The following is a 27,227-nucleotide window of genomic DNA, read 5'->3' on the forward strand; positions in this document are numbered from 1 at the left end:
TGATAACTTATGACTAGAGGGGTTTTCAGTTACTGATAGGGCAATTGGTCTTACTTCAGTGAAGAAAGATATTGGGTTGCAGTTCTCATCTTTGAGGCAATATTCTTTCCTACAAAAATCCTATAAATCTGGAATCACTGACAAGGCTGGTTTAAATACCCAACAACTCTCACTAGCAGAATGTCACAGATTTCACTGTTCTATCCATCTCAAAACCTGAAAATCCGATTTTGGTTTTAATCTAGTGAAATATCCCAGGAAAGTGAAAAGTCAGTTAAGCTACAATTTGAAGACAACTCAAGTGAAGAACCGGTAAAGAAACAAAGACCTGGCTGGTTGATTTCATATAACTAAAAAAACTGTAAGATAAAACACCTTAGACACAACCTTTGTGTCTCTAGTTCTGATTGATGATATCTTTCTAGGAATCAGGCCTGATAAATCACTTCCTACCCCCTCCACACTATGTCACTTACTCTCCAGGCTCATTCTTATGTCTCTCTCCACAGCCTTTGTCTTTGCTCCCTGGGTTTCCTAGTTGTGGAAAGGGGGGCTTTTGGCATATGTTTCAGGGAACTAGACCTACCTCCATACCATTTCCCAGATATCTATTTAACATGCCTATGCAAATACCCCCTTTCAGCACCCCTACAGATGTGTATGTTCCTTGGGGGCAGGGACTGTCTGGCTTGCTTTTATCTGCATCCCAAGAGCTTGGAACTTTACCCAACATGTAGTAAACAATTAATAAATGCTCTCTCACTCATTCTATCTGTATCTACCATCTATATCTTTGTATGTATGATATATGTAACTACCGATCTATGTATTTCTATGTATGTATGCATCTGCCCATCATCTATCTATCATCTGTCTGTCTATCTATCTGAAAAAGATGACATATTCCTTATAAATCTAAATGGTATAATTAGGAACAGTCAGTGGAAGTTATAAGAGAAACAGATTTAAATTCCATATATGACGGCACTTTCTAATAATCAGAACTGTTGCACAATGGACTGGGCTATTTTGTGTGGCAGACTGCTGCCTACCACTGTAAGTGTTTGTTAACCTGCCAGGGAGTTTGCAAAGAAGAGGATCACATTGGCTGACAGATCGTGTCAAATGAAATCTAGTGTAAGATATTTTCCAATTTAAGAGTCTTATGACTAGAGCACTCGGTTTTGTCAATTCTGCCTGAACTCACAGAATCATAAATTTTTAGATCTGGAAGTAACCTCAGACATCACCTAACCCATCACCTCATTTTGTATGTGAGGAAGTTGAAGGCCAAAATAGTTAAATGCATTTGCCAAGGTCATAGTTCTTTAGTGGCAGATATCCCAGAGGGAAGGGTGAACAACATCAAGCCCCTGGAGGGGCTCTATAGTCACTCTGAGATAAAATAAAAACTCTTTAGACTGGCATTTAAAGCCCTACACATTCTGGATTTTTGGACATTTTATTTTATTTTTAGTTTGTGGAATAAAAGAAGCATTTTCATAACAATAAAATAAAAATATAATTATATGTGGAACTGCAAATCTCCAATACACAGCTTAGTTTCGAATATATAACAAAATTATCATGTAAATTTTTTCCCCTTTTTTCTTCCTTCTCCTTACCCCACCCCCACCCCCCTTGCCCTTGCCCTTGCCCTAGAGATAGCTACCATGAGACGGATTCTGGCTCCAGCTGCATTTCCAGATTTATCTCCCATCATTTCCTTTCCTGTATTCTGAACTCTAGCCAATCTTGTCTGTTTACTGTCCCCTGCACTCGACCTCCCATGCCTTCCTTTGTGCCTTGGCATAGATTAGCTCCTGTCCCTGAAAAGCACTCCCACATCACCTCTGCTTCTTAGATGCCTCAGCCCCCTTCAAAAAGCTGTTTCAGGGGGCAGCTAGCTGGCGCAGTGGATAAAGCATCGGCCCTGGATTCAGGAGGACCTGAGTTCAAATCTGATCTCAGACACTTCTCACTTACTAGCTGTGTGACCCTGGGCAAGTCACTTAACCCTCATTGCCCCACAAAAAAAAATGCTTCAGGCATCATCTCCTCTGGAAAGCCTTTCCTAAGTCCCCCTGGTGGTTAGAGGCACTAAGTCACAAAGAAGGTGCCAGCCTGCACTGGTAGTGTTTCCTGGTCTCTCCCACCTCAATTTATCTCTTTGTATGCTGTATTCCATCTTCCCAATAGAATGTAAACCCCTTGAGGGCAAGGAGAAATGTTTACATTTGTCCTTGTAACCACAGATGCTTGCTTGTCCTCTGGATAGAAGTTAGTTGGCATTTGAGCCACAAGCCACCAAAGCTTAACAATGAATATATTCCGAGTATTCACCAGCCACTTTGCCAGACATTAACAATAGAATAAGGAGCAATTTTAAAATTCGAAGCTGAAAATGCTGTCACCAAGCCCATACACTTAACTCTTACTTAAAAAGCTAAAAGGTCAACATGTCACTAGGAACTTTGGCTCAAGGTTTCCTTCCTTCCTTCTTTCTTTCTTTCTTTCTTTCTTTCTTTCTTTCTTTCTTTCTTTCTTTCTTTCTTTCTTTCTTTCTTTCTTTCTTTTTCTTCTTCTTCTTCTTCTTCTTCTTCTTCCTTCCTTCCTTCCTTCCTTCCTTCCTTCCTTCCTTCCTTCCTTCCTTCCTTCCTTCCTTTCTTTCTTTCTTTCTTTTTGTGGGGCAAAGAGGGTTAAGTGACTTGCCAAGGGTCATACAGCTAAAAAATGTCAAGTGTCTGAGGCTGGATTTGAACTCAGATCCTCCTGAATCCAGGACCAGTGCTTTATCCACTGTGTCACCCAGCTGCCCTCTATTCTAATTTTTTCTAAACACTGTAAGATATCCCCAGAATTTACTGCATCTATTTTTGGGGTGTGGCGGGATTGGAAACCATAACAACTTCCACATCTTCTGGACTTCTGGCATCCTCCTTGGTTATGACTGTCATCTTCTGCCCTCTTCCCTTCCCAGTCAGTGCTAAGGCAGAGAATACGTTAAATAAAATCCATGCCCTGATGGCATACAGGACCCCAGAAGCTGGTAATATAAACAGGGCCTATCCTAACATCTGACTAAAGTTTCTAGGATATGGTCCAGCCTTTGGTAACCTGGTCCCCTTGGATTATAAACTCCTTGAAGGTAGGGACTCCTTTGCCTATTTTTTGTATCCCCAACACTTAACAAAGTGTCTGGAATATAGTGGGCATGTAATAAATATTGATTGATTGATTGATTGATTGATGGACCTTAAAACCATTAACCATATGGGCTCATGGTTTCTACACCCTCAATTTTTAGAGATACTATTTAAACTCAATTTAGAATTTTTCAGCTTAATATTCAATAGGTGGTTAGGAAGTACAGAAGTTGTACGATTAAATATATTTGGCATCACTCACAAAGATTTCTTATTGTTATGCTCTCAGATCAAGCACCCAGTCACATGAAGTTTCATTACAATTATCTTCTACAAATCTATAAATACCTCAGAATACTTAGCTACCAAGAGCGAGGCTTGAAAGAGGGTGTAGTATAAAAGAGCGAGGTTATGAAAACACTTAAAAGCTGGTTAGAGGCAGCAAAGCAATCATCCTGCTCCCTTTAGATTTGTAATAGGAAGCAGAGATGGCATGAATACAAAGCAAAATCATTGCAGTTTTGCAAGGCCCACAAGGGCTGGAGGGTCAAAATACAGAGACAGAAATTAATCCTGAGACCGACTGACCCTCACTCAGCAAGCCCTGAGATTTCTAGCCCCCAGAATGTAGATGTTAAAAATTAATAATCTTGTTAGGAATGGAGAATATTAAGTGGGAAATGTTGTGTCAAATGTAAAAATAGGTTTTAATAGTAGCCTAAGATTTAATTAAAAATGAAAAGTAAAAGCAACAGGAAAAAGACCATTTAGATATTTAGAGATTATATATTCAATTGGCTTCTCTCAATAGTACATGAAGAACCAATAAAATGATTTGTTCAGTACTGGAAAAGCAAACAACTTTGAAATCTGTGAGAATTATGATCAATACAGTGACCATTCCTGATTCCAGCAAACTGATGATGAAACATGCTATCCATTATGGAGAGAAGAAAGATTTAGTGTGCAGAAGAAGACAATAGTATTGAGAGAGTTTGTTTTGCTTGACTATACATATTTGTTACAGGAAATTTATTTTTCTATTCTTTTCTTTTTTTTCAATAAGGTGGGGGTGGGAGGGAAAGAAAATAGATTTCTGTTGATTTTTAAAAATAGACAGTTGGGAATGATACAGATGTGGAATATTTCAGGCACTTTCTGATGAGGTCACTGTATTGTTTGTTTAATTGCTTTATTTTGTTACATTTGCTCTCTTGGAGTGGGAGTGAGTAATCTGTAAATATCTATAATAGAAGAATAAAACAATCAGTAAAACTTTTTTTTAAAAGTATATATGAGGGGGCAGCTAGGTGGCAAAGTGGATAAAGCACTTGCCCTGGATTCAGAAGGACCTGAGTTCAGATCTGGCCTCAGACACTTGATACTTACTAGCTGTGTAACCTTAGGCAAGTCACTTAACCCTCATTGCCCTGACCAAAAGAAAATGGTACATGTGATCAGGGGTTCCATGACTGACAATTTCCATTGCATGAATGGACAAAGCACTGATTCTCCCACTATCCCCAGTGTGTGTGTGTGTGGTGGGGGTGCAGGAAGGTGGGTGTCCTTAGATATTCATCAATAAAGAAATACACTCTCAATCACAGTCCAATTAGAATTAAAGTGGTCTTTTATTTGGACCTAGAGAAAGTGACTGAGTGGGAGAGTGGGAAGTCAAAGATTTCACCACCACCACCACCCACCCCCAAAGACTTAGAAACACCTTCCTCTGAGAACAGAGGGAAGGCAAAAGCTTTTACAGAGGAAACAAAATTTCCAGAGAACAAAAAAAAAAAAAAAAGACTACATGTTGCGTACTACAGAGCTGCAAAGGATGATGGTACCTAAGCTAATATGCATATAAATATTGTACATTGTGGTATATATAATATATTATATGTTACTTTGTGTTATATATATTATGATTAAGAAGGTAAAACTAATAAAATGAGAAATCATATAAACTTTTGGAGGTTGAAGTATTGATTGAAAAGGAACTATCAATATTTTAGGAGAAATTTAGGGAAATATGACTTTTTAAGTAAAAGATGTTTCATTTTACTACAAGTCAAGAGGATCTCATTTTAGTCATTGAACTAAAAGTACTCTAGTAAGAAAACAGAAAGTCAAGAGAGAAGTCAGTTACAGTCAGCTAAGAGAAGGTATCAGCTGAGGGATTCTTGAGTGATCAGAGGGAAATAATTTTATTCACCAAGAGTTCCAATGACTACAGCCTTTGCCCTTAAAAAAGGTGTTTTGTATAAGGACTTGTTGCTCTCTGCTGCCTCCTCTGGCTTGAAGAGGAAAATCAGGGAGGGCCTTGGACTTGTTTTAGTATCAAGGTGGAGAAGCTGTTTTGCCCCAAGCTCTGTTCTGATTGGCTGGTCTTGTCTATACGGCCTCTAGGTGGTTGGATTGATGAGCCTGGCATCTTAGTTGTCTGCCTTAAAGAGAACTGCTATTTATATTAAGAGCTAATACTTTCTAAATGCCCTTTCAAGGCTGATGGTTGATTAATTGAAAGCTTATAAAAATGATTTTCAGTAGAGACAAGAATTTCCTCAACCTCCAGAGCATATGAACTTCCCCCCTTAATGTGTTTCCATGCCAGGTTCTTCCAAGTATGTGACTGCTTCATTGTTGAGTGCAGAAAATGGGATCCAGACATATAAGTGTATTGTGATCTATTTTTCATTTTCTTTCACATAGCTATACCTATATTATATTATATAATATATAATATAGTATTTTCTTTAATATAGCTGTAGCTATAGGTTTTTTGCCTTATTAAATAAATGGTTATGTTTAATATCTAAAAGTGTCATTATTACTGGTTGTATAGATAGAAAAAAGGGAAGTATAATTTTTCCCTCAATAAGGTTACACCATTACCATAAGAAAGTATCAGTGCAAATGTCTACTGGTAGTTTATCCCTGAGAATTTAGACCTGCTGGCATGAAAGCAAATTGAAGGAGCAAGACAAATAAATTTAGAGAAATGATTTATCACACACCTGAGTGAAAGGTATAAGACCCCAAAGTATATGTTTGTTTAAATCCCACATTGCCTATAATCCCCACCTATATCAACATATACATATATGTACACACATATAAACACATACACGTGTGTGTGTATATATACATATTTTGGGGGCATTGGAAGAGACCAGTCATTCATCCCTGTTACATATGGGCTTCACGGTGACTCACATTAATCATAAGTGGGAAGAACAGTCCATAATTCCTTATTTCTTTCCTGCTGAAATTTATTTTTATTTTAAATTTAAGAATAAATAACAGAAGATGAATACATGGATGTCTCTATCCTTATGTATTTTTAAAATCTGAGCATAATTTTATTTTATTTTTTTATAAGTGTTCAGGGAAGTTTCAGGGGGAGCGGTAAGAATTTGGTCACCACAGAGTAAAGGATTCAGAGCATAGCAGTTAGCTGACCTTCCCCTCATTTCTCTGAAGCAATGAAGATGAGCAGGGGACAGAAAAGGAGGATGTTGGTAGTGAAGGAGGAAATGGCCAGGACCATCTCAGTTTGGCAGAGGGGTGGGGTGGCAAATGGATTTCAATTTAGTCATTAGTCCTCAAGGCTTGATTTCATCATCCCTTCCCTACAACTTTTGTCCCAGTCCCTTACCATAAGCAAAGAGGTGACTAGGAGGTGGAGAAACCAGCATCCCTGAGATCAATAGTTGAATTTGATTTGGGGGGAGGGTGTTATTTATTAGATATAAGGAGGAAGAAAGGAGGATAAATATATCTCTAGAAAGTCTTATTGAAGACAAGAAGTTTGTAAAGGAAACTGGATCTTTGAGAGGGACCCAGATTCCTGAAAACACTGAGTGGCAGGAAAAGCACAAGGAACTGAAAAAGAAGTATGGAATTCTTCTTCAGTCCTATGAGAATGTCAGCAATGAAGCAGAACATTTCAACATGTCATGGAAAGTGTGAGACAAGACAGACAAGAGCTGGATGGTAAGTTAACACAGAAGCAAAGAAGAAATACATAGAAAAGCAGCTTCAGGAAGCAGAGCAGGAAGTGGAAGAAATGAAAGAAGATGAGGATTATCTTTATTTATTAATCAGTAAGAATGGTCTATTTCTTCATAAATACATCTGATTTTTGACTCAAAAATCTGTATTCATGTTTTTTATTTTCATTTAGGCTAACAGTGAATAGATATTGTGAGGAGAAAGAAGGAATAGAAGAAATTCTAAGTATTGACATTTTTGGAAACTGGTAAATTTATTCATATATATTTCTTGTGCAAAATTAGTGTTCTTAGATTCACCATTTTGGAATTCTATTATTTGGAATTTTAAGTTAAATTTTTTGTTAATTCAGTTTAATGAACTTGAAAAAATGATATTTAAATACTAGAGATGGGTTTTGAGTAGTAAGGGACAAGGGAAAATATACTAGAAATTATGATACTGATTTAGGGAAGTGTCTATGGCTTAAATAGAAAATCTCATAGGAACTCATCTCAAGTTGTACTTAGAGACTTAACTAGGATGGTACCTAGAAGAATACTGATGAAGAAGAGGTAAAAGTGGCAGACTGGGGTCATTTGGCATTGGGGGAAGGTGGATCCTAAGAGAGGGGCAGGATTCTTGAGTCTGGTGCTGTGTGGTACATGTCAGAGGCTCAAAGGACAGGACGCACACTCCTTAGGGGTCAACATCCTGGGATGTGGTCATTGTTGTTCTTGTTGTTGAGTCATGTTCAACAATTTGTGACCCCATTTGCAGTTATCATGGCTAAGCTCATGGAGTGGTTTTCTTCTCCAGTTCATTTTATTGATTTTTGTTTTGTTTTTGTTTTTTGGTGAGGCAATTGGGGTTAAGTGACTTGCCCAGGGTCACACAGCTAGTAAGTGTTAAGTGTCTGAGGCCAGATTTGAACTCAGGTCCTCCTGAATCCAGGGCCAGTGCTCTATCCACTGCGCTACCTAGCTGCCCTCCAGTTCATTTTAAAGATGAGAATCTGAGGCAAACAGGAGTAAGTGACTTGCCCAGGGTCACTAAGTGTCTGAGGCCAGAATGGAACTCATGAAGATGAATCTTTCTGATTCCAAGTCCAATGCTATATCTGCTGTGCCACCTACTTGCCCCAACACCCTGAGACAAAGCTCTAAATGCCCATTTTCATTAAAATTTGGTTGTGCTAGCTGTCACAATCACTATATTGATTAGAATACAGTTATCCCTTCCACATTGCGACTTTCCCCATTGTGGTTGCAATATATTGAGAGTCAGCCTAAGAAATTAAATGGGAATTTTGGGGGAGTTTTGCAGAAGCAGCAGATGACACAGAAAAAGTTTAGAAACTCATAAATGCATGAAATTTATGTATAGTATTGCATAATATAATGTGTTTATCTTTTAAAACCATAATAATTCAGACTTCTCTGATACAAAGGGAAAGCCAAAAAATTTTATGTGAATTTATCAGATTACAGGAGCACTGTGCCCCAACTCCCTTGAGGTGGAAGGGATACATGTATAGTCTATATTCTTTTCCCAAGAATATGGATTTAAATGAGACCTATAATGATGCTGCTTTTCCCTTTAATACCTATGTAGTTATTTTCTAACAAAAACATTTTTTTGGGAGATAGTTCATGTTTAGGATTTTTTTGGGGGAACAATATGGTATTTAAAATAGGTTTTTAAAAAGTGTAGGCAGGTGATGGTACAGTGGATAGAGTTCTGGGCCTGAAGTCAAGAAGACTCATCTTCACGAGTTTAAATCTGACTCTAGATACTTACTAGTTGTGTGACCCTGGGCAAGTCACTTAACCCTGTTTGTCTCAGTTTTCTCACTTGTAAAAAGAACTGGGGAATAAAATAGCAAACCACTCCAGTATGTTTGCCAAGAACATCCCAAAAGGGGTCATGAAGAGTCAGATGTGACTGAAAAATGACTAAACAACAAACAAAAAAGGCATTATGAACCGAGGCAAACAAGTTTTTGTATGACAAATATAAGATAGAATTGATATTCAGAGAATATCAAATAAATCTTTTATAGCATCAAACTCTCTGTCTTACAACTATTCCTCTTCCACAATCATAATCTTTGAGTGTATTTTCATCCAAAAGATGAAAACAGTATATACTGGTTAGCCCACAATGAGTGTATTTGTACAAAGATTTAACTATGACCAAAGAGTGATTTGTCCTGAAAATGGCAACCAAAATCCAAGCCCTGTTGGACAGGTATAGGGAAATGACATTTTTACATTTGATTGAGGGACACAGTCCTTATCCAATTCAATTATTTTCATTTTACAGATAAGAATTAAAATTCAGAAAGATTAAGTGATTTGCCAAAGATCATATAGGTTATAAGTAGAGGCACTGTAGTCTTTCAGTTCTGAATTCTGGGCTCTCTGCTCTGCATCCTGTCATCTCAATTATTTTATCGGTAAAATTGAGGCACTATAAGAACAGATTTAGAATTGGAAATGACCTTGCTCTTCACCTAATTCAGCCTCCTTGTTTCATTTGGTAAAGTATTAAGAGTGTAAATTAACTTTGGAAATAACATTTCTAATTTAGCTTTAAAGGTTTATTGATGTATTTTCTTAACCAACAAATTTTTTACTCATATATTCTCCAAAGTGATTCAGGGGTATCACACCCTTTATTCTCTTCAAATTTCAAACAAAGTTCAGTTACAGTTATTGATATCTTTGGGTTTAATTTCTCTTAAGGGAACTTACCACATAGTTCTTCTGTGTCGAGATTGCTTAAAAAGATAAAAAGAAAAAAGAAATAAGATTACTTCCTCTGGATTTTAATTTAGATTTTTATAAAATCAAATATAGTCATTCTCTAGCCCACAAAAAGGCACTATGTAATAATGCCTATTAGAGATACTCACCTACTGAATCCCACATTTGTTTGTATCACATCAGTAATTAGCATAAACCAGATTTTTCAGAGCATAAACTACTCCTTTGGAATATTCAAGAATATTGGGAAAGCTGTAGCCTAGAAGAAGTGTTTCTTGAGCCCTCCGGTTATTAGTTCCCTTCTCCTACCCACCCACCCCCCAATCACCCCATTACTTTGTACATGTCTGGTATTTACTTGAATATATTGCTATCTCCCCCTTCCAGTCCTCCAGTATAATATAAGTTCTTTGAGGGCAGAGACTGTTTCCTTTGAACCCCTAGGGCCTAACACAGGGGCACCTAATATTAGGCCCCTAATAAATGCTTGTTGGATTGATTCTATAGTTTATTCTCCATTGCACAGTACTTTCCTCACAACAACCTCATAAGATTGGTAGCACAATTACTATTATCTTCCATTAAAGATAAAACACCTTAGGCTCTATGAGATGAAGTAATTTAATCAAGGCCTCACTCTTAGAGACTGATCAAAGTAGAATTAGAATCCCTGATGTTTTTTTGTTTTGTTTTTTTTTAAACTCCAAATGCTCTTCCCATTATATCAGAATGCCTCTCATAGATAGCAGAGAATGAAAGGGAGGGAAATGGTTTAGGGGCAGGGAAGAGTTTAAGAAAGGTTGTGAGACTTTGCATAAAGTCATTATGACTCCTGGAATAAACATAGACTATTGGAATGGATCTGTGGGAATGATTTAGACACAAATCAAAGACACTTGGATCCACTATTTGTTTTCTCCCTTATTTGTAGCTAATTATACAAAACTATGTAATGATAGACTTTTGAACTCCTAGAAATCTTGTCATCAACCACCCTTGTTTTATCTATGAAGAAATTGAAGCCTTAAAAAAAATCCTTTTATAGATGAACATACTAGGACTCAGGGGTATTAAGTAAGTTCTCCAAGATCACACAACTAGTCATGGGCAAAGCCAGATTCAGGACCTAGGTTTCCTTATTCCTAGTTGATGATTTATCATTATGCCCTTCTGCCACAAAACAAACAAACAACAAACCTACAAACATTTCTGTTATTGATGCTAATGCCATTTGTATTCTTTTCTGTTGTAGGGAGTTCAAATAATAAAAATAACTAGTGATATTTATATGGAATTTTGTAGAGAAAAAACTCCACAAAAAGCACTCTTTTAACAGGTAATAAGCATTTCATCATCACCATCATATTATGTTTTTCTTATTGTTACTCTTTTCATTTTACAAATGAGAAAACTGAGTTTCTGAGAGCTTAAGGAACCTGCCAAAGTTTATATAGCTTATAAGTTCAAGATGTTCCAAAAGTCTTGGTGCAACTTTAGCTTATTAAAATTTTTAAACTGCAATAAGAATTTTGGGGCACCCTTACATAAGAGCCAGCTCAAATCGGTTTTTTTTATTCCAATTCAAGTACTCTTTTTACTCATTTTTAATGGACATGATAAGAACAATACTTTCCCATTCATTTTTTAAAAAATCCACAGTGTCTCTCTGTCTCTGTCTCTGTCTCTGTCTCTCTTTCTTTTGCAGGGCAATGAGAGTTAAGTGACTTGCCTAGGTTCACACAGCTAGTAAGTGTCAAGTGTCTGAAGCTGGATTTGAACTCAGGTCCTACTGAATCCAGGGCCAGTGCTTTATCCACTGCACTACCCAGCTGCCCTAAACAAGCCTCTTTGTTTTTTTTTTATTTTTAATTTAATTTTTTTTCTGTGTGTGTGTGTGTGTGGGGGATAATAAGGATTAAGTGTCTTGCCTAGGGTCACACAGCTAGTAAGTGTCAAGTGTCTGAAGCTGGATTTGAACTCAGGTCCTCCTGAATCCAGGACTGGTGCTTTATCCACTGCGCCACCCAGCTGCCCCCGTACAAGCCTCTTTAAACAAAACAAAACAAAATTTCGCAAAGCAAATGACACAGGAACCACATCAGTTAATGTATGCAATGTACCTGTAGTCACCAGCATCAAAAAGGAAAGAGGAGTGTACATTTCTTCATCTTTTTTTTCTCCTAATCCACACTTAAACCTTAAGTTCTCGTGTCAAGGGGATCAGCTAGGTGGCATAGTGGATAAAGCACTGGCCCTGGATTCAGGAGGACCTGAGTTCAAATCTGGCCTCAAACATTTGACATTTACTAACTGTGTGACCCTGGGCAAGTCACTTAATCCTCATTGCCCCACAAAAAAAAAAGAAAAAACAAAAAAAGCAAGAATGAAATTCTTGTGTCAAGATGTAGACCACAGGAGCTAAGAGTATTCTTCATGCCAGTAGCCATATCTGTTTTTTACAGAAGTAAGCTGCTACCAAAACAATATAGGACATGGCCTGAAACACTTCCCTTTGTTGTTTGTGGGAAGTGGTGTAAATTGTATGCATTTACAGCAGGGCTATATGGTTGAATTTTTTGCAAGCCAGATCTCTTATTGTACCATATTTTCTTTTTGTAGTATCATGGGAATTTAAAGGACAACTAAGCCATATGCAGAGCATATGTTAGTCTTTAAACAGCCCTACACTTTATACACACATGCATACATATGTAGGCACAACTACAAGTTCTAACTGTGGCATTAAAGTATAGTAAAAGAGATAAAGGAACAGGCACTCTAAAATGAATGTGTACTCACTGAAAATACAGAACCAGGGATGATTCCTGTCACTAAATATAGTCTTTGCTAGATCTAAGAGGCATAAAGAATGATGGCGAGGTCATCTCTATTAAAGTGGGATGTGAATTGACTGGGGCTACATAAAACCATTAAACTTATGGATCTGCTGTAAACTTTACAAATGTTTACATTGTTAGGAATTTTAATAGGCAACATGACCTTTTGCAGTAATCACTTGCTTTCTATTATTTGACATTGAATTCACAAGACTGTGGAACAAATTCCTTTCATTCTTCATTATGAAATTATACTTTTATCACATTGGATGTTAAGCATATCTTTGACAAACTGTATAATCTTCCAAGTCTAGCCTTGATTAAATCCCACAGACTTTCATTGGGATCAACAATCAGGAAATTTCTGACAACCCTGAATGATGTATTCATCTCCAAATCGTGGATAAGTTTCTTAACCATATGTGAAGTGTGTGGTATGGTGCAAGGTTGTATTGCAGTATCCCTTGGAAGTTTTTAACTACAGAACAATTTCGCTTCTTGGTATATCAACACATTTATTGGAGTTCTTTCTCTTAATGGGATAAAATGTCCAGTCCCACTGGAAGTTTTAAAAAATCCTGAAACATTTTCAGGGATGGATGTTTTTCAGTTTGATGAAGATGAGTAAATATGCCAGGCTCACATGGACTTCTGACAATGGTTTTGGTATAGCCTTTAATGAAAAAGTGAGTTTCCTCCATAAAAGTCAACTTTTCCCCATCTCTGGCACTCTGGTCTTTGTACTGTTTTACTCATGACAATTTTTTTTTTCTTAGCAATGGTCAGTGTTTTTTTTTTTAATTGGTTTTATTGGTTTTTGTTTTTTTCAATTTCAAGACAGCTATGCCATACTATAAAGGAATCATTAAGAATGCTTCAGATTTTCAGGCCCCTTTAAAGGTCTTTTCTTATTTTCTCAGGATTAATTGGGTTGTTTTGAGATAATTCTTTGTCAACTCTTGGTACCATTTTCACTTATGACCACACTTTTCTTTGACACTTAATAAGCATTTATTATGTACTATGGTGTCAACCATCATTGAAATGGTTGTTTCCTCACATCACTGGCTTCTGCAACATCTCTAACAATCACTGAAGTGTACTTTAAAAGTGTGCATGTGAACACCTAATGAACACAGACCTCACCAAACCTTCCTGAGACTCAGTTCCCTCATCTTTAAAATGAAGATAAAAATACCCATAGTACCTAAATCTCAGGGTTGTTGTAAAGGTCAATTGAGAAATCCTAGCATGCAAAAGCACTTTGTAGAATGCCTTGGCAATTGCCAACATTACAAATGCAAGATGTTACCTCTTCAACATAACAAAATATTACCCTGGGAACCCCAAGGAGAATTTGGGGTTCCAAAAGTGTTTACATGCAATAAGCACTTTCAGGAGGGGAAGCACTCCATTCAGCTATTTAGAGGAGAACAAATGTAGTTCCATGAACGCTAGTTTACTGGCTGATTAATAGAGTAGTTAATTTTATTTTGTGAGCACGTATGCATTTCTTAAGCCCTGGCTAGGTGTCAAATATTGTCTTAATAGCTAGGAATAAAAAGACAAAAGAAAAAAAATAGTGCCTGTCCTCAATGAGTTTGCCTCTGATAGATTTACAAAAATAGCCACAAAATATGCATAACTACTGTCAAATTCCTTATTATACAATGTTGTTTTATGAATTTTTCCATTCCTTTGAGAGAGTACAAATTGAAAAATTTTTCATTGTCGTCAGTGAAAATCTTTAGAGATAACTCTGAACCACCAGACAACTGATGAAAATTAGCAGAGGGAGAAGGGGTGTAAGAAGAGTAATAAAGCATTTGACCCTATAAAAGTATCTGGATGCAATTTATCCTCATAAACTTGTCCCTTGCTAGTTTTAGAATTTCAACCATGAGATGTGGTTGTCATGGCAATAATAGACTACTGAAGGTCTCCATAAGGAGTTGCCTGAATTCTCCAGGACCTAATAGAAGCAAACCATTTTCACATAACACAGTGTTCACCAGGGGTTTGAAAAGCAGAACGGAGCTAAGACAGTGCATAGAGAAAATCCCCAAATCTTGAGTATGTCTCTGAAGGCAAGTGATTCTCTTTCAGAGTTTGCATATCTTAAACCTAGGGTTATGAACAGGGTTGGTATTTGACTAAGATAAATGCTCTTTTATCATAAGGTCTAGCAAAATATTAAACTGTAGTAAAACAATTTTAACATTACAGATGCTGGTCATGTGCCAAAATCTATGATGGGATTGAAATGAAATAATATTTAGATTATGCCATTATCTAAATGATGTGCCAAATTAGATGGGAGAAGAATGGAAAGGAGAGAAACATAATAGTGATGATGAGATGCTTTTACTAATATTCCCAGTTCATCTATTTTTAATTGATCTTTTTCTAAACCTTTAGCAACACACATAAAACTTTTTTTTTCCTTCTTAAGAAAATAATTCTACAAAAACTGACTGAGTGTGTAGTATATGCAAGACAAAGCAGTAGATACTAAAGGGTATATAAAACCAAATCGGGAAGGCATTAAAAAACATATGCAACAATCCATTCTTTGCCAGCCCTAATCACTCTGTTTAATCCTTCTTGGATGGAGAGTTGCCCACAGAGGAAGAATATGATGAGCACCAGTAATCTGACCTCTCTACCTGTGGTCTAAACAGCAGTAGCATAGACAATGAGACTGGCCTCAAGTGAAGACTACCTGCTATCTAGAAACACTACAGATGAACACCAATGTCTTCAGTCTGCATCCTATTTGCAAGTCCTGCTTGGACTACTGGTAGAAAGGCACAGATTACAGAGAAGTTGCAGCAGTGCACTTGTGAGGTTTCTGCTGATACTTTCAATATTTCTAGAAGCATCTTTTTAAACTTTCTAGGGCAGCCATACTTATATTTGTGTCCTAATAAAAGTAATAGGGAAAGGGTGGTCTTTTGCATTTTCCTCAATATTAGTATAAAGCTTTAAGGCAGCCGAACCATGAAAGTTAACATTCAGATTGAGAACCTTTCATGCTCTCAAAACCTAAAATGGATAGAAGGTTAACAATGTTATGCTAATTCAATAATAAAAAAAGTATTTGTGAACTTCCCGGGTTACAAGAGAAAAGTGATTATATTTAAAAATTTACAGTTAAATATTAATTATACCCAATGTAATCATTGCCAATTTGTTTTATGACCAAATAATTCAACAACCTGCTTTGTTCAGAAAACATTTTCATTTCCTAGGCTGTGATTGCCACCAAGGAAAATTGACAAACAAAAAGAATTCTTTGAGTTACCAGGCAGCTCTCACTGAATAAACCTTTTTGAAAGAGTTTTCTGAATCTAAAGAAAAACACAAAAATAACAACCAATTTTAAAAAGTTTTTCTTTTCTGCTTCCATTTTCTGTCATTATTTATAATATGACAAAAAATTAAACTGACAAAGGACAAAAAGAAGTGTCCCGGTGAATCAAGATGGAGACTGATTTCTTAAATTAAATTATGGTTTTATGTTATTGTAATTTAATCCATTATATATATATATGTATCAAAACTGGTCTAAAACAGCTATAATATATTTTAATCTTGAAAATACAACAAACCCCACCCTTTTCTGTTTCAGTCTCCTTGCTAAGGTCAACACTTCTACTTATACCCTTAATTTTTATGTCTTTTTGTTTTTTTCAGAAGCTTCCCCCTCTCTCCATCTCTCTCTCTGTCTCTCTCTCTCTCTCTGTCTCTGTCTGTCTGTTTCTGTCTCTGTCTCTCTCTGTCTCTCTCTCTGTGTCTCAGTGTTTTAGTCCTACCCACAGGGAAATGAATTTAATTCCCTTGCAAGGGGCAGTGGAAAAAACACTGGGTTTGGAATCAGGAGACATCAGTCCAAATCCCAGCTCTGACAATAACTATCCATGTGACTTCAGGAAAGTCGTCTCATCTCTGTGGGCCTTGGTTTCTTCAATTCTAAAATGAAGAGCCAGGATTAGATGACCTCTGAGGTCCCTACCAACTCTCAACTTATTTTTTTATAAGACATGTGCTTTTCCACCTTAATATTTGTATTTATAGTTCCTGGTATGATCCCTTGCACACAGTAGGTGCTTCATGCTTGTTGAAGTTGAAATAAGGCACAGAGCTTATTGGCTAATGGAGCTAGGTATTATCTGTACATAAGCAAATATAATGTCAAACAATGTATTATAAGGGTATTCCAAAAATGTAAAGCAAAGTGATAATTGAAGGCAGAGGGAGAAATGTCTTCTCTCCTTCCCTGAGGAAATAAAGAAAGACTCATATGGTATTTAAGTTGGGAATTCAAAAGGTGAAATTAACAATAGTACTGATAATCAAATACATAATCAAATGCATTTCATTTTAAAACAAAATTTTATTGATCTTTTTATTAGAATATTAGAAATTTCCCCATGAGTTTCTTCTGCCCTTCCCAGAGAGCCATCCCATAAAATAAATTTTTATAGAAAAAAAGAAAAAAAATTGAAAAATAAGTAAGATGACCAATATATCAGAGGAGTCTGAAAGTACCTATAATGTATCATACTAATGGACCTACCACCTCTGCAAAGGTAAAGCAATTGTGCTCCTCAGACAACTTGAGAGGACCTCAGAAAAGACAGAGGCTGCTTTAGGTTGTTACTATCAGCATAAAACTGAGTTTCATCTGCCTTTTTACTGAGTCAAGAATCCTGCATCTCTAAGCTTCACTTGCTCTTTACTTCTGAAGGAGTTAAACACTGCCTTCTTAAAGACAAATGAATTATCCTACTGGAAAAAACCCTGTGAAGCTCTTGTTTTTCATTGAGCAGCTTTTGAATTTTCTCATCATTTTTGTAGAACCAAACTTGATGTCTGTGAGTGTTTTGGCCCACAGGAGTAAATGCAGTGCTGTACACCAAATCTCTGCAAGTTGCTCATTCCTTTTCTGCTCCACTATTGACAACCTTGTGTTGGCTCAGCTTTCCCTCCAAGTTAGTAACCAACTGTCAGTGCTTAGAGAAGCTCTCTAATGTATTGACATTTAGTCTTCTGGTAGTTATCTTGCCTTGACTAGTCTGTCACTTTTTATTGAATGTGAATGTTTAGCTTGGAGAAGATGAGTCTATGATCAGTCCAGCACTCTGTGCCAAATATCACCTTTATCACTCTTACATCCTGTCTCTTCTGCTTACAATAACATAGTTTATTAAATGCCAGATTTTGCTGGTGAGGGTGAATCCACAAAGTTTTATTGAGTTTAGATAAATAGAAGACAGTGTTGGTGATAAGAGTCATGAGCCACACAAGTCTTGCATAGTAAGTGACTATTGCTATTGCTGTTTCTGACTCCATCTTCCCAAGGACTCCCTGCCGTGCCTGATAGTCTGTGCCTACTCTGGCTTTAAAGTCATCCTGAATGAGAAGCTTGCCCTCTTTCAGCACACTGGTCATGAGGGTCTCTATATCTTCATAAAATGTTTCTTTGACTTCATCAGGGTTCACCATGGTGGGAGCATGGGCACTGATGATGGTGGAGCTTTCCTGCAAGTGGCAATCACATTCACTCCTTTTGAGAGGAATACAAACTTGTTGATTAGATTAGTTTTGATTGCAAAACCTGTGCCAGCTTCATGGCACTTCTAATCATGGTGGCCACTCCAGAAAAAATGTGTATCCAGCTCTGACTTTGGTAAGCTGAACTTCATTTGTCAGTCTTGTTTCACTTAAGAGCTGTTTGTCTTTCGGGGCTACTGTATTTCACAATGTCCCCAAGTGTGTACAATTCCATGTATCAATGATGAATGGGATAATTTTTCGAAAAGCTTTTGTACATATTTTTGTGTATGTTTAGACCAAAGGGTAGGATCCCAGTCTGCCATGGTAAGCAAGCCAGGGTTAGTTTAAGCGAAGCAGACAAATTCAGAGCAACTTTTCTAGCCCCCTCCTCCCACCAAAAAGTGATCAGTGAATTCCTTAAAAAAAATGACCCCCCCCATCACTTAGGAGGCTGCCAAATCCCACTGCTGCTTCAGTTCAGTGAGATGATGACCCTATGGCCTCGGCTGCCTTCGTGAATGCTTGTGACCATAACTCCCAGTGTACCTATAGCTGCTGCTTCATCACTTGCCCATCACCACAGGACTTTGAGATAGGTAAACATCATAAAATGGTAAAAATGGTATAGACGATGTCTTTTGACTTGCATATAAATTGGATTTAAGTGGAGACTGAGTTGTGCAAAGTCACTCTCTCTTCCAGAGTCATTGGAGTCCCAAGTGAAGGTAACTGGTGTTGGCTTCAGATGCAGTGCATGACATTGGCATCTTCAATGTCTAACCAAACATTAAGAGCTTTACAATGCCTGTTTCAGCCACCATCATGGCCCATTGTGACAAATTGTTCACATTTGCCTCTCCTGCTGGGGAAGTCTTCACGTGCTGGGGGTAGACACTCCCCTAACTCACTGAAAGGTTTGAGGGCCCTTGTTTACCTCCACCTCGTTTAACCTGCCTGTTCAAAATAGTTTACTGGAGTGTGATTGCTGTGCATGCTCCAGCTTCTTAGAGTCACAGGTGAGAGTTGGGTGTCAGGTGGATACCAAAGGTGGAAACAGCCCTCCCACCAGAGGTGCTAGTCTTCCTTGAACATTTGTACACCCCAGTGACAACTAAGAACAACTGTTTGAAGGGGTAAATCAGTTGATGAGGTTATTTTGTACTCAAAGGCCTCAGTCTTGCAATAGCTATATGTTCTCATTTGTTTTCTGCTATGGCTTCTTTCCTAATATCTTCTCTGAATATTTCCTTCCCACTTTCACTCCTATTTCCCTTATAAGTATTCTTGGCTGTTCTCAAGTCACAACATCCTATCTCCTTGACATCCTTAGAAGGAACCTTCAATCTGCCAGCACAGTAGAGTTGGAAATTCTTTTCAATTCACCAGAGATATTGTGAACACATTAATTCCTCCCTCTCTGTAAGTAAGGAGTAGAAGATGATCCACAGCATTGAACCCAGAAGAAACCAGTAGATAGGGAGATATTGATGATTATTTTAAAAAGGTATGACTGAGGTAACAATCTGCTGGAAAAGACAAGAAGGGGTGGGATGCAGCTTATATGTAGATGGGCTAGCCTTGCCATGGAAAAGGGTCCCCTTTACATCAGAGGCAGGAATAAAGGAGGAGATGGGGGTGGTGATGTCCAGGGGTTTTGAGATGAGGAGAAAAGTGAAGGAAGGGAAGTTAGTGAAGGTTTGAGGAGAGAAGTTTAGAACAGCCCCTACAGGGAATGGGATAGTGAATCCATGAGGGGAGAATAAAATACATTTTATCATATCTTAAGTGCAATTAGAACATTTATTATTGGAATATAACCCACATCCCAACCAAGCTGAGTGTGGAAGAGGCAGCCCTGTACTGCTTGTGGTTTGCTGTTCACTGCCTATAGAATGTGATTCTAAATTGGTAAAGAGAATACTGTGTGACCATGTGAGGGCCATATGTGGCTAAAGAACTTTTAAGAGGAGACATTATTCATTCCTATTTTGAGAAATGCATATGGTTCTAGACTCTCTTTTTGGAGAGACCTATGCAGAAACAAACAGAAAAGACGTTAGGAAGCAACAAATAAGTAGAAGAGCTGGCACTTCAGCTTGCCCCTGAATAGCTAACTTGCCTTCCCCCACCCTAGAGATTCCAGAAAATTTCTACTTGAGTGAGATCTGAGTTTTCCTCATCTCCCTTAACTCTCTGTCTCTGTGTCTCTGTGTCTCTTTCTGTCTGTCTGTCTCTGTCTCTGTGTGTCTGTCCCTGTCTCTGTCTCTGTCTCTCTCTGTTTCTGTCTCTCTCTCTCTCTGTCTCTCTGTGTCTCTCTCTATCTCTGTGTCTCTCTGTCTCTCTCTCTCTTTCTCTCTGTTTCTCCACACAGTTCACTCCCATCATTGAAAGAGTTCACTCTGTGTATTTTCTGGGATACCTTAATCTGTGTAACTTTTCTGATTTCCATTTGCTATTTGCTTGAATGAATGAATTCACTTGCTATTCACTCTTTGTGAAGATCTTTTACTTAACAAATATTTGGTGGGAAGGAGGCAAGCATGGGGGCATAAACTTGGTGTACTCCTTCCCTTTTAAGGGACAACAATCTGGAAGGCTTTAGAACCTATGAAAATATAATGCTGTAGGCTGGGGGGAAGATAGATATAATTCCAGTCCAATACCCTTCTCTCTCTCTCTCTCTCTCTCTCTCTCTCTCTCTCTCTCTCTCTCTCTCTCTCTCTCTCTCAGAGAATAGCGTCATGACTTGCCTCCTTGTACCTTATCCTCCCTTCTTCCAGGCAGATATTAGTCTCTGTTAGAAAGGGGTGATCAAGATTCTGGAGATATCTATTCATGCCTCTCCTCAAAACCACATTTAGATAACCTATGTGGGTATACCCTCTTCCATGGGGACAGCATATAACTTACATAAAAAAACACAGTAGTGGATTCTTTTGCATTGCAAATGATTGCCGACCCCCCAAGTTATACTTTCTAAATCCTAATTTTCATATATTTGCAATTGCTTAAATGGAAGAACTCTCATGTTTCAGTGACTCTCCACATATCATGTTTTGAAAAGTTGGCTCATTTTGAGGTATCCTTATTAAAGGGTTATAGATTTAGAGCTAGAAAGAACTCTCTAGTGGTCTTCTCGTCCCACCCCTTCATTTTACAGGTGAGAAAATTCAGGCCCATAGACATTAAGTGACCTGTGTGAGATCTTACAGGTGTAAGGATTTAAATACTAATCCCCTGACTTCAAATCCAACTTTCTTTCTTCAGTGCCAGCCACTAATAATGTCAGATTAGATTTTTAAAAAAACAAGGGAATAATGACTGGTTTAATTTCTTCCTAGCCTAAAGAAATCAATCACTGGATGAAATTTCTTTGTTATGGCATATGGAGAATTATTTTTTCTTGATATAAATGATTTAATGCTAATATTGCTGTGGTGGGATAAGAATTAGTTTGGTAAATACTGCCTAGTTAATATTATGTTAAAGCAATCAGTTAAGTGATATTTCTAAGCAGGGGACAATTGGATTACAAGAATAAAATTATTTCCCACAGAAATTATTCTGAATAGTGAGTCAATTTTATAAAAGGTTGACAAAATGCAGATTTCCCAGGCAATACAATACACCTTTAAATATTCAAGACAAATAGCTCCCTAGAAATTAGTGGGCGATTCACAAGAATGAAGCTGCCTTTGCAGCTGGCTCTATTAAAAAAGGACATCATTGCCAAATCTCCTCAAATATGCATTGCTAATCAGGGCCCTGGAAAAGCATTTAAAAGTCACTGCACAGAAGAACAAGAAAGGACATCCAGATTCCAAGGATCAAACATAGAACCAGTAAGTGATTGTTGGCTGTTGCCCGATTCTGGACCATAGCAAAAAAGTGCTGAGTTGATAACAGAGTTTGGGGTGATAGAGAGTGGAACGAACACAAGATTTCTAGTAAAAACACCTAGCTTCAGGTCCTGCTTCTGTTGCTTTAATACATGTGTGACCTTGATAAATACACTTCATTTCCCTGGACCTGGGTATCCTCCTTTGTAAAATAGAAGCGGTAGACCAGATGGTCTCCAAGGTTCTATCTCTCAAGCGATAACCCTTTGTGCCTTCTTTCATCTTATTGATTAATATGAAGCAAAGGAGTCCTTGTATTCCTTCCTGACACACTATGCAACTCCATACAAAAATAGTTCCAAACCTTTTTATGATAATTAATAATAATAATAATAGCTAGCATGTAACTTATTATATGCCAGGTACTGTGATAAACATCTTACAGATATTATCTCATTTGGTCCTCACAATGACCATGAGAGGTAGGTGCTATTATTAACCCCATTTTATAGTTGAGGAAACTGAGGCAAACAGGCTAAGTGATGTGCCTGGGGTCATATAGCTAGAAAGTGTTCTACGCTTCCCTTTCCTCTAGCTTGAGTTCCCTCTTATTGCCTTCTTTTTCATCTCACAGCTCCCTATCATCCTCCTTTGCTTTCTCCTCTTTTTCTCCAGTCTCTGAGAATGAGGTGGCCCTTCTCTTCCACAAAGTCAAATCTTAATCCCTTATCTTGCCTTCTGCAGAATGCTCCCTTCATCATCTTTAATCCCCCTATAACCTTCAATTTCTCCCTATTGACTATTCTTTCCCCTATCCATTGACTTCAAATATTCACAAATCTTTGTCATCCTTAGGAAAACTTAATGGGATCATTTTGTTTCTTGTTTTTGTTCAGTCATTTCAGTCATATCTGACTCTTAGTGATCCTATTTGGGGTTTTCTTAGCAAGGTACTAGAGTGGTTTGCCATTTCCTTCTCCAGCTCATTTTACAGATGAAGAAACTGAGGCAAACAGGGTTAAGTGACTTGCCATGGGTCACACAAGTTGTGTCTGAGGCCAGATTTGAACATAGGAAGATGAGTCTTCCTGACTCTAGGTAGCTTTTCCTTTTCTCAAACTCCTTTATAAAAACTACTATCTATTCTCATGCCTTCACTTTTCTCACCTCTGACTCACTCTTGTTTGTTTGTGTGTTTGTTTTGCAGGGAAATGAGGCTTAAGTGACTTGCCCAGGGTCACACAGCTAGTAAGTGTCAAGTGTCTGAGGTCAAACTTGAACTCAGGTCCTCCTGAATCCAAGGCTGGTGTGTTATCTACTGCACCACCTAGCTGCCCCTCTGACTCACTCTTGAACCCTTTGCAATATGGTTTCCAATTTCATCACTTAACTTAAAATGCTCTCTACAAAACTACCAATAATCTCTTATTTGCCAGATGCAATGGTCTTTTCTCAGTCCTTATCCATCTTAACCTCTCTGTATCATTTGACTCTGTTGATCATACTCTCCTCCGAAATAATTTCTCCTCTTTGGCTTATTGTGACACTACTTTCTCTTAATTCTCCTTTTGTCCACCTGCTCCTCAGTCTCCTTTGTTAGATAGACCATTCCCTTTGCAGCCAGTTTCCCAAAGGATGTCAACAAGAGAGGGCATAAAGTTCCTAAGATATATAGGATGATCAACTTTACCTATATCTCCCCGCTACACCTCCAATCTCTGTATGACAAGCCTATGTAAAAAACAATTAAATTTCTTCTTCTGGGTGGAGCCCCACCTGGGTAGCATCAGACTTTAGCCATGGGTGTCCCCTTGCCACATCACCATACAGACTTAGATCAACTTGTGAAATTTGAGTGGGACATGGGGACAACCACTGTGACTAAAAGGGCTAATACTGCTCCCCACACAAATTGATGCTCTCAGGAAGATGGGAGGATGTAGTGTGCCCACCACCACTTACTACTCCTGTATAACTTCTAAAACATGGGATTAAAAAGATGATTAATTGTCAGCCTATTGGGGCTTTAGTAAAATTATTACAATGTCTGGGATCAGGGCAGTGAGTCCTTCTACTCAAAATAAGGATGTCCATGCAAACCTGAAAGTCATTTGGTTGTTCTGATCCACCTAAGTCTTTTTTTTCCAGACTTGATGGACTCTTGGGATGAGGTTCTCTAGGGTAAGGGTTGAGGTTCTGGCTATTTTAATTGAAGGACTATGAAGGGAACAAAAGTTATATGCCCAAATCATAGTGGTTTGGAAGGATGATTCATCAAATATACAAGGGTCTACTTTGGTGATAGAAGCTGAGTTATTAATGTACTATATGCTTCTCAGTAGAGCCATAGGGGCATACCATTTTCTACTGTAGGTTTTGTAGGGAAGACCACCAAGGGAAGCAATATTCCTGCTCATGTGGGGGTGGGTGGAAGAATCCATGTCTGCTTCATAGTTGTGATGCCTACACAGTAGATCAAATCAATTGAGTAGAGATAGTTCATAAAGAGATTTTTAAAAAAACTGAAAAGTAGTTAAGGAAAAACATGAAGATGTGTTTGACTTTCAAAGGAAATCTAATTCCATACTCTTCAGATAATAAATACTCCATAAACACAGAATGACTAATCAACTATCTACAATTGTTTCACTGGCTGTTCCCCATATGTGGAATATTCTTCCTCCTCAACCCCATCTCCTGGAGTCCTTGACTTCCTTCAACTTCTTGCTAAAATCCCACTTTATACAACAAGCCTTTTCCAATCCCCCATAATGCCAGTGCCTTCCCTCTTTTGATTATGTCCAAATTATCCTGTACAGATCTCGTTTGTATATATCTGTTTATGTGTTATCATCCCCATTAGATTGTGAGTCCCATGAGAACAGGGACTGTCTTCTGTTTTTCTTTGCATTCCTAGCTCATAGCACAGTAATTGGAACATATTGGGTGCACAATAAATGATTTTCAACCATTGACTAACAGTTGGAGTTATATAACTATTAAATAAAGTTGATCATATATGTACATGAATGATTCAGGCCAATAAACAAAATATTTTCCTCCACCCATTTAAAAATATCTGAACTATCAAAATAATAGATTCAACTCTATTTTCCCTGCATTAATATGGTCTAAATAACTCAGTATGCTACCAAACGAATGGACCTTCAAGTATATATATCTCAAATGGTTAATAAGATATTTTGGTTCAACTCCTCTAATTTGAAAATCATAATTAATTTGGTTTGTTAGTGATGATGATGGATTCAAGACTAGTTAGAACCATAGTGACCTTAAACTGTCTCCTTAAAAATGCTGTATTTTATATTAATTTTTCTTGACATTGTGTTGGTGGTATGTTTTAAATAGAGATGAATATCCCATACTCTAGTGTTCTTAATATGATTGAGTCTGTTTTATATATTTTTAGTATCTGCAAACCCATGAGTTTGCAACTGAGTCAAAAGTTTTGTTATAATCAACAAGTAGAGCATGAATGTTATGGCACTTCTGTATATTTTGTTCAGTAATTATACTATTGATAAAAGACTGAGTTTTTTTAAATCCCTGGGACTTTTTTTGCTTATACTTTTGGATCCTCAAAAAAGTATATTGCTTTCCTGATACAATCTTTCCAATCCTAAATCCCCGATCCAAGCTTCAATGAGCCTTTAGTGGGTAAGCCAAGAGATTACAGGAGAGTCTGCCATTTTTTTCTATATCCAAAGATGTTAGTGAATGCATGAACATTGCTAATTAATAATAAGAACATAGAGAGCAGGCTTCAAGTATTTGCAGCACTGTCAGGAAGAAGGACTAGATATGTTCTACTTGGGATCTGAAGGGAAAAGTAGTCATAGTGGTTTGCAGGGAGACAGATTTAGGATTAATGTTAGGAAAACCTTAACAATTTGATCTATCTTAAAGTCAAAAATATTTACTGCCTGAGCAGGCAATGGGTTCTCCCAGATTGCAAGGTCTTCTAGCGAAGGATAGATGGTCACTTGTCATTTGTGTCATGTATGTCACATAAGGGATACTTGTTCAGAAATGGTTGAGCAAAGCTCAGATCCCTTCTAACCCCTAGATTCTGGTATTCTATGAATATTCAACTACATATGGCAGGCTATAATCAAAGCATATCAGATATGGACTTATCAAACAACTTCAAGAATTGTGAAAAGAGGGGAAAATGTAGATTTCACTCATTGCTGCCTGGTTTTTAGGCAGCAATGGAATATCAAATTGATCTTTCCAGTTAGAAATAGTTCTGAGGTCAAGAGGTAGATGTCAAAATCATTCCTACACAAATGATTACTAAAAACAGTAAGACAAACATTATTGCTTGTTGTTGTTCAGTCATTTTCAGTCATGTCTGACTTTGTATAACCCCATTTGAAGTTTTCTTGGCAAAGATATTGAAGTGGCTTGCCATTTCCTTCTCTAACTAATTTTACAGATGATAAAGCTGAGGCAAACTGGGTTAAATGACTTAACCAGGGTCACAGAGTTAATAATTGTGGCTGGATTTGAACTCAAGAAGTCTTCTTGACTTTAAGTACAGCACCACCTAGCTGCCTTACAAACAATATACCCAAGGGCATTAGTATTAAGATAGGAATAGAGCAAGACTATATCCCTGGGACAGAAGGGAAGAGGAAAAAGAATTTATAATTTAAAAAAAAACTTTGAAGAATCTCTGACAAAGTTAGAATGAGAAGTAAGTAGTGTACCATAGAGACCATAATTGAGGGAAAGAGTCACTAAGAGGGTCAGATGCAGTAAGGTCAAAGAGAAAGGACAGAGAAGAAGGCCTTGAACTTGACCTGAAGGAGATTGTTAGAAGCCACAATGTAAATAATTTTAGGGAACTGGTTGGGGTAGGAGGAATAGAATCTAGGTCAGAAGCAGCCTTCCTCAGTGGCCTTACAAAATTATTTTACCTTCCTCAGTGCCAATTTACTACCATGTAGGATTTAGTACCTATGCATACATAATTTGATGTCTCTGAAAGGCACTTCATAGGGAGCATCCAGATTAACACAGGCCGATTAGACAAGGGCCTCAGTCAATGACTTTGGCTTCATT

General features: G+C 37.6%; 1 protein-coding gene across 1 annotated transcript in view; it reads right to left on the minus strand.

Annotated features, from left to right (window-relative positions):
- Positions 1–27,227, minus strand: part of NECAB1 (N-terminal EF-hand calcium binding protein 1) — a 219,486-nt gene that overhangs the window by 109,398 nt on the left and 82,861 nt on the right. The window contains exon 4 of the mRNA XM_043975891.1: positions 9,893–9,918. Within this exon, the coding sequence (XP_043831826.1) occupies positions 9,893–9,918 (26 nt within the window). The remainder of the gene's footprint in view (positions 1–9,892; positions 9,919–27,227) is intronic.

The sequence above is a fragment of the Dromiciops gliroides genome, chromosome 1, assembly GCF_019393635.1.
Source record: "Dromiciops gliroides isolate mDroGli1 chromosome 1, mDroGli1.pri, whole genome shotgun sequence".
Classification (NCBI taxonomy): domain Eukaryota; kingdom Metazoa; phylum Chordata; class Mammalia; order Microbiotheria; family Microbiotheriidae; genus Dromiciops; species Dromiciops gliroides.